Genomic DNA, 9,172 nt, shown 5'->3' on the forward strand with positions numbered 1-9,172 from the left:
AAATATATCTTTTAAGTTTTTTTTTTTACTAAAATTTTTAAGTTCTTTGAGATTATTATTCTAAAAAAATAAAGGAAATTGGGAAAAAAATCTTTTTAATTATTTATTTTTTAAAAATATTTTATGAAATATTAATTTTTAAAATAATAAAATAAAAATAGTTTTCACACAACCTCAAAATTCTTCCGGAGCTTGTAAGAGTAAATTTTTTATCTATTGAAAATATTTAATTTTTAAAATATATATATATATATATTATTTTTAAATAAGCCGCACTATGGCTATGGGTAATGCAGCTCCATATATGTTATGTTATATGGGTTACTATTGAGTATTTATAATTTATTATATGATATTATCTACTATATATTGATAAAATTTAGAAATTATAACTGTAATTTCCATATAATTCATCTTACATTAAAATTATGTATTCAAAATTTTATTTATTTATAATTTATATAAGAATAATAATAAAAAAATAATATAATTTTTTATCTCAAAATTTTTTCTTCAATTATCAATTTAATTCTTAAACTTTGACTTAGTACAACTCAATCATTGAGATATACTAAATTAAGGAATTATAGAATTGAGTATGCCGAGTCAAGAAATTATAGGGACTGAATTATTTTAAATTAAGAAATTATAAAAAGTTATTTCAAGTTAAAGTTTAGGGATTTGATTAATAATTAAGAAAAAGTTGAAAGACCAAAAGTTATATTTTTAAAAAAATAAATTAAATTTAAAATTATAATTTTTTTATATATAACAAAATAGTTTGTTAAAAATTGTCATTCAACAGCATGATTTAATGCCAAAGTGCTGGTCTTATTTATTTAAAAACTTTAGTCCCTAAGTTTCAAGAAATAATTTTAGTTTTTATAATTTTATTTTTTACAGTATAGGAACCAACATTTTAAATGACTAAAATTATAAAATTTAAATTATATTAATTTAAAATTAAAAAATTCTTTTAACTAAATTAAAATTATAGGAACCAAATAATTAATTTTTTATTCTTTTAAAATGTGAATCCTTTATATTAGAGTAGTTAAACACTGGCCTAGAAGATATTATAATAGCTAAACCAATGAGCAAATGCACTGTTTATAAGTTATAAATAGTATTATTTATCTTAAACCATGTGCAAATATTCTCTATTCTTATTATAAAATACTTTCAACTTCTTCACTAGAATCTAAGAATGACAGTTAACTTATTAAATTAAATGTCTTAAAATAAAAAAAATCAACTTTATCCTTATTAAAAATAAAAACATGCATAGTATACAATGAACTATAAAATTAAATTTATAAAGATTAATGAGCAAAATGAACCTTAAAGTATTGTGTGAAAAGCGCTCTGAACCATAAACTCTTAAAATGTTCAAAATATATCCTAAATTTTTAAATTCATAATAAATCAAACCCCACCGTTAAATGCTGATTAATGCCATTATTGTTCACTCAATAAGGCCTAGTTAAAATGCTAATATGACAGTCGCTTGCTGATGTGGCATTTTTAATTAGCACCACAAGCTCTAAACTATTACAAAAGTAGCATCATTGACCTTGAACTTTGAAGTTTAGAGCAAATTACTTTTAACATTTATATGTAAAATGTTAACTATTATGTAGACTAAACTAAGCTCAACATGGTCCAATGAGTGCATCATTGGCCGTAGTAAATGACCCATAATTTTGTGAAATAATGTTTTTATCCTTTTTTTACAATGTTTTTCAAACAATCGGTATATCATGTTTCTATATACCCTAAACTTTGATTTAATCTTATTTTGAATAATATGTATTTATTTAATGATAAAAATTTGAGATTCTATTTGAAAAAAAGTTTAAATATCAAAAGATTTTACAAACAATCGATGCAAAAGCTAACAATTTTATCAACAGATTTCAAACCAAAATGAACCGATTAATTCAAATCTTAAACTTCTTTTTAAATGGGATCCTAAATTTTCACCATTAAATAAATAAGCATTATTCAAAATAAAATTAAATCAGAGTTATTGAGTATATGGAAACATAAGATACCAATTGTTTGCAAACATTGCAACAACAAAAAAGAAAAAATATCATTTCATAAAATTATAGGTCGTTTGCCGTAACAAACAATGCATTCACCTTAATGGACCACACTAAGGCTAGCGAACCACACTAAAATTAATTTAATTTATATAATAGCTAACGTTCTATACATAAATGGTGGGAATAATTTGCTCTGAATTTCAAAGTTTATAATCTAGGATGCTACTTGTACAATAATTTAATATCTATGATGCTAATTAAAAAATGATACATCAACAAGAAACTAGGCCTTACTAAGTGAGCAATAGTGACGTTAATTAGCAATTAATGATGGGGTTAAATTTATTATAAATTTAAAAGTTTATAATTCATTTTGCATATTTAAAAGTTTAAAGTCCAAAATGCTTTTCATACAATACTTTAAAATTTATTTTGCTCATTAACCCATTTTATCATAAATAAAATTTTAAAATAATAATAAATAACTCTTCATATGTCTTATATTAGGAATCAAAGAATTTTAAAAAAATTTCCCTATAACAGGGATTGAAGAGAGTACATAAGGAAATATGTCTTTCCATAAAAATTTTATTAGAAAACTAGAGAAAATATAAATTTTAATTCCTCAATCTTTTTCTCAATTATCATTTGTATTCTTACATTTCAACACATAACAAACTCAATCCCTATAATCTTTTGACTAAGAATAACTCACTCCTCATAATAAGTTGACTCAATATAACTTAATCTCTATAATATCTTAATTTCATATACTAAAAGCTTAAGTTGCATTGAGTCAAAATTCAACGAATAAATCAATAATTGAAAAAAAGTTAGGGACTAAAAGTTATATCATCACAAAAAATCATACTAGTTATAAATTAGGAAAAACATAACTTTAAATCCTTGCACTTACTACTCGTGTTTTGTTATTAGTCTATGTATTATTATTCTAATATTTTTAGTCCCTATACTTTTGTTTTTTATTGTTTTAAGTCTTTGCTCATGTTTTATTATTAGTTCCTAATAACAATGAAAAACAAAAATACGGGGACCAAAAACATTGGAATAATAATACAAGACTAATAACAAAATGCAAACAAAATATAAAAACCTAAACTCATGTTTTTCCGATAAATTATAAAGAAGTTGAATCCAATCTATGAAGTATAGTTGCCAAGTTGTGCGACTGCAAGTAGAGAGAAATATAATTTTGGTGTCCTTCTAATAGTTTTTGGAATACAACAAATACTTGTCTACATGTATATGCAAATGGCCACTACTCCCTGTCTTAAGCATGGAAGCCCCTCAGAAAAGGAGGTTTGTCATCCTTTTGCAACATTCACAAATTCATTACAAAACTAAGTACTATAATCTTATTATTACAAAAGATAAATAAAATATTTTTTTAAAAAAAAAAAAAAACACACACACACACACACACCCCTGGGGAAAGATACTTACATCTGAATCTGACACATACTCAACTATGAACTGCAAGAACAGCTCATTTATACTAAGAATCAGCTCATTCAAAACCATGTAGGGAGTCATTAGTCAATGGAGCTAAGTTGCAGTCTGAATACATTGCATAATCATCTTATGGAATTTAGAGCACGCATTGGTGATACATATGGCTGAGAACATTAAGAAGAATTGGCGGGTACAAACTTGAGCGAAATGCTATTCACACAGTGGCGTTCATTGGTAGGAGTTCGGAATCCTTCATTTTTAAAAACATGACCCAGATGTCCCCCACATGCTGCACATGTTATCTCTATCCTCCTTCCATCTGGGTCCGGCTGTTCCATGCATTCAAAACATCACAATCCCATCAGCCTCAATTGCTTCCCCAATTTAACAATCACACATGTAGACATTCTGTATATTATAAAGGGGCAATGAAACTTTTGATCCTTTAAGTTTGCTTCAGTTTTTGATTTAACTCCAGAAGTTCAATATTTATCAATCAAATATTTAAAGTTTCATAACCATACACAATTAATCCCAGTAATGTTATTTCCCTTTTAGACCATAAAGATTAATTGTGTATGGTCATGAATCTTTAGAGACTTGATTAGTAAACATTAAAATTCTGGGACTAAATTAATAATAGAGGCAAATGTTAAAGGACCAAAAGTTTCATTACCTCTATTGTAAATGTTACCTTAGATCAATCTTTACCACTGTTACTGCAATTTTGAGGCATAGTGAAAATTTAAAACCACCATATTTTAATTAGTATTTTTAATAATTTTAGTTGCTTTAATTTAATAATTAGAAAGAGAGACAAAATAGCTCTGATAAATAAACAAGTAACAGCTATAAGAAAAGCATTGCTCTACTTGACCAGGTTAAACAAAAACTTGAGCTTCCAATAGACTGCTCTCATTGAAAGTACGATTAAATTGCTTCATTTATAAAACTAGAGGGGCTGAAAGAGCAATGAGGCCATAAACATAACAGCAAAGGCAAAGAGGGCAAACCAGAAAAAGGGTTAACTCACCGTGCGATTTATGGCTCCTGGAAGACCCTCATAGAAGGCGGGCCAGCCACACCCAGAATTAAATTTCGTTGTGGACTTGTAGAGAGGAGTGCCACAACCTGCACAGTTGTAGATTCCCTCATCAAAGAACTTGTCATATTCTCCTGTTCCTGGATACCTGCATAATACAAAACCATCTTCTTGATAACATGAAGGCTAATTACCCATCTCGAGTATTATCACCTATTCAAGTTGGCAAATTATTTCCATATCTTCTCATTCATTTCCCCTCTATTCGGCCCCATCTGGTTGAACCATTTCAAAACTACTTTTATTGCACAAAAGTAATATATATATATATATATATATATATATAATGTTACTTATATCATTATCATTTGACAGCAATTGCCCCTTTTTATTATCATTTTTATGTAAAGACAGCAGATATATTTGCTATACATATAATTACTTTTATTTCAACTTTTTAGTATCGTTTTTATGCAAAGACAGCAGATATATTTGCTATACATATAATTACTTTTATTTCAATTATCTTTGCTTTCATTTCTATTGTATTCTGCGTACCAAATGACTATATAAATTACTCATGACTCAGAAATCAAAGTGACAAGACAAGATGTTGCACGTAAGTGGAAAAACTAGAAGGCAAGTAAACCACATCTTACAAGGATGATTAGAGAACAGAAGGCCACTTTTATGAAGCCCTAGAAAGTGTTTGGGATTATAAGATGGGATCGGATGGGATGGGATATTCATTACTAGAACGGAGTGGAATACAATGGTGAATTATGTTCATTCCACTGTAATTAAAGGAGTATCAGGGCTTGACCAAAGAATAGGTCGCTTCCATGCAAGGCTAAATCAAATTTCTCAACACTATACTCTTTGATTGAATATTAATGCAGAACTCGTGGAGCTTCTCCACTTCCTCATACACCTTTAGTGGGTAAATCATCTCCAGACCATCATGGGATGGGATGCTGCCTTCTAAATGTATGATCCAATCGACTTAAAACTAAGTACTCATTCATATCTAGATTCCAATGAAACGGTTCAACAAATTACAAAATGCATATTCGCTCTCACTAGTTTTCTCGGCAAGCATTGACCAAACTAGAAGTTGAAGAGGGGAAGAGGTGGTGATGGCAACTGAAAGAGTCAGAGAGGGGAGCTTTGTTTTGGAAGTGAAAATATACATTTTCATCTTACAGGTGTAGAAGTATTCTTGTAATTGAATATTTATTCCCCCATCATTCCATCCTTGACCTCCAAGTTCGGGATGAGAAAAATTGGGTTTAGGATGTTCCTCTCCCTCCTAAACAATTCTTCCAAACAATGGCTTGAGTTTCTTGGTTGTGCCACTTCATTTCATTCTATGCAAAATAACACCCCCCCCAAAAAAAAAAAAAAAAGGTGTTCCCCTAAGAGTATTCTCCACAATTTCTCGTTTAAGAAAATGTGCCAAGGTTTCCACAGATTCGAATGTTTCTCGTAGAGAACAGTATCAGTATGGTGTCATATACGGGACAATGAACTAGTAATTCTACCTTTCTTATGTTAAAGAAAGAAAAAAACAAAACAAAAGCAAAAGTAGCATCGTAGTCATAAATGATTAATCCAGATACTAATTCATGTAAAGAAACTAATGTAACTATCAATCTGGAAGTTGAAAGAAAATCCTCTTTTACGTAGCCTGCGAGTTTTCTTAGAGTAAAACACTTCTTCATCACCGTCGATTGGGACACCTCCATCTTCTTAACACAATATATAACTCAAAATTGGACATTAAGTTTTGAAGATCAAACATAGCCGAAGGTTAAATCTCTGTTTATCTGTCTTCCCTGAATCATAATCTCCATAAGTAAAAATAATAAAAGCAAGTAAAACGCCTTAATTCCGAAATTAGTCACTGAAAAGCAATCTCTTAATCTTAATCATACGTTCATTCTCAAAATTAACCCGAATTAACGAAAAAGTCCATCGAAATTTCAAAAATCTTCAATTCAACTCAAAACAAAGAAAGAAAAAAAAATCCAAACACATTAAACCAGCAAATTAGCATAATCCATGCTATCCCAATGGGGAAGATAATCTTACTCAGTGCCCTTTTGTCTGAGAATATTAAACTGTTCAGGGGAGAGAACAGCCCGCCACTCTTCCTCCGATTTCTGAACAGACCCAGGAGCAGCCATGGCCACAATTCCACCACGAAAACCACGCTTAAGTGCGGGGATAATGATGGGCTTCGACGAGAAGATGTTGGAGTGAGTATTGAACAGTGAAGTAGGACGACGATTAGGATAAGAATGAAGAGGACGACGGAGGGTAGAGAAGAAGGTATGTGTGGTTCCGGGGTTAAGGAGTACAATGGAATTGGAAGAGGAAAGAGGTGAGAGTCTGAGAATACTATTGAAGCCCATCTTGTATTGTTATTATAGAGTGACGAGGAGCGAAAGATTAGGGGGTTACGCTTTCCTTTTGGAGGATTCATGGTCGTGATCGCTAATCTAGAGCCTTCATTTGTTTTATTTAAAAAGCAAAAAAAGAGAAGAAAAGAAAAACTTCAAAGTAAATTAAAAATAAGGATTGAGTTTCACGGACTATCAATCTAAATTCATTGTTATAAAAATCTAAATTTAAAAAAATGATACTTATAGAAAAATCAGGCTTTAAAATTCGGTCCTAATAGACACTGAAAAAATGTGTTTAATTCAAGTAGCCCTTTTTGGTTTTTTTTACATGTAAAAATTAAAATATTTTTCAACTTTTAAATTGTATTTCAACTTTAAAATATATAGTACCTTAAGATTAGAATTTCTACACTTTAATATTATCATTTGTATTTAAAAAAGATGAAATGTTTATAATTAAAATTTTTAATTTTAAATAATAATAATAATAATTGATTTATGGGCTCAGTCTAAGTCTTTTAAATAAGGGTTGAATTTCATAAATAAATTATTTTAAGAAAATTAAAGTTTCAGCTCATATGGGTCAGATTCACCAGATTTCTAGTTATATTTGTGAAGTGTTTTGTTTTTACTTTTTTTTTTTTAAAAAATATAACCATTGGTCCAAATGTATTTATCATATTTGGGTTTTTTTTCCCAGATATTCCCACAATGGGTGGGCATGAAACAATCTTTCGAGAAATTTAAATATTATTTAAAGAGTTGTCCTCTCTCAAGCAATAGTTTCCATACATATGTTCAAAAAGGCTTAAAATGTTATTATATGTGCCACACTTACTTGATTTAACATATTTTGATATTATTATTATTCTCTATAATTTTTCATTGATCCAAGTCCTTTAAATTTAAATATTTATAACGTTAGTCTTTTTTTTGTCATTGATAGAGTTAAATCTATTTATGTACATATAACTAAATTGATTTTATTATTGAGTTGAAAAAATTATGATAGGTTGGACTTTGTATGAGCAAAATAGCAACTAATATTTCTTTCTGTCTTAGCTGTTGTGTCTTTTTTCTTTGAAAATCCATGACTCATTTGAATATTTTAATTTAATCTTTATTTTTTTTGCCTTCTAGTAAATTTTTATAAAATTTATCATAATTTTAACAAATCAAGAAAGAGTAATCGATTATGTACGCATTAACTATCGTTAAGTTTTTATAGTCATATTTAAAAAAATAAGAACTAATATTACAATCAGATGAAATTTAAATGACCTAGAGCAATGAAAATAATAGAAGAACTAATATTAAAGAATGCTAAAAAATATAAATAACAATAGCTGTATTTTTCCCATCTTTTTATATAATAAAATATGTTTTTTGATGGATAAATTTTAATCAATAATCAATACTCCATCTCGTCTTAATGAGAAAAAATATTTATTACTTCTTCTAAACATAAAATATTTTTAATTGAATCTCGCTTTTTAATAAAATAGTTATTTATTTTTAAATTAATATTTTTTTTTATATTTACTCCTATTTAATATGTGTTTCACCTTGAAAAAAATATAAAGTAATTTATTGGAATAAGAATACTTTTGGAAAAAAAAGTAATTATTATACTTAAAAAGTTTAAAAATACCTATACATTTTTTATTATCCAAGCCATGAAAATGTAAATTTTTAATGGAGGAGTATGTATTTTATCTTTTATTAAAATTAATTACCACAATAAAAATGTATGTAAAAATTAAAAGTTGGTCTAAAAGGGTCATAAGTATTAACTTGATTTACAATTTCATTTCAAAAACAATGTTACTTTCCTTGTAAACTTTTACACACACACACACAACACGCGCACAGATACATAGAGCATTTTGAAATCTATCCAAAAGGTTGTCAGCTTTTAAGAAATGCTTTCTATTCATGTATCTCCAGAAATGAAGCACTGAAATATCATTAAAGGACTTAGATTAGTGTCATCTATACTGCACTCACTTGATTATCGTGCACAATTTTTTATTATTATTATTTTATTTTTCTTTTTACATTTATTGTTCGGACAGATATGTATATGTATATGTGTATGTATGTATGTAACATACCACACAATTTTATTTAGTTTTTTTTTCCATTAGTTTCAATGTTTTCCTCTTATCCTATTTATAGGATGAGAGATAAAAATTTTTTAATTT

At 28.0% G+C, this 9,172-nt stretch overlaps 1 protein-coding gene across 1 annotated transcript; it reads right to left on the reverse strand.

The window, feature by feature from the left end:
* Positions 1–3,244: 3,244 nt before the first annotated feature.
* LOC129298981 (peptide methionine sulfoxide reductase B5-like) lies at positions 3,245–7,005 on the reverse strand. Its single transcript, XM_054937420.1, has 3 exons — positions 6,655–7,005; positions 4,555–4,711; positions 3,245–3,850 (listed from the first exon to the last, which is right to left on the reverse strand). Exons 1-3 carry the CDS (start codon positions 6,975–6,977, stop codon positions 3,695–3,697), a joined length of 636 nt encoding a protein of 211 aa, XP_054793395.1. The 5' UTR covers positions 6,978–7,005; the 3' UTR covers positions 3,245–3,694.
* Positions 7,006–9,172: the final 2,167 nt, after the last annotated feature.

The sequence above is a fragment of the Prosopis cineraria genome, unplaced genomic scaffold (genome assembly GCF_029017545.1).
Source record: "Prosopis cineraria cultivar Desert tree isolate PC_DT_omini unplaced genomic scaffold, ASM2901754v1 PC987, whole genome shotgun sequence".
Lineage (NCBI taxonomy): Eukaryota > Viridiplantae > Streptophyta > Magnoliopsida > Fabales > Fabaceae > Prosopis > Prosopis cineraria.

Bases quoted from the DNA above. Each gene is read 5' to 3' on its own strand.
- LOC129298981 (XM_054937420.1), bottom strand. From the start codon at position 6,977: ATGGGCTTCAATAGTATTCTCAGACTCTCACCTCTTTCCTCTTCCAAT. The intron at 4,712-6,654 runs GTAAGATTATCT...TGTATTATGCAG, and splicing joins CTCAGACAAAAGGGCACTGA to GTATCCAGGAACAGGAGAAT. The intron at 3,851-4,554 runs GTGAGTTAACCC...TGCATGGAACAG, and splicing joins CAGGAGCCATAAATCGCACG to CCGGACCCAGATGGAAGGAG.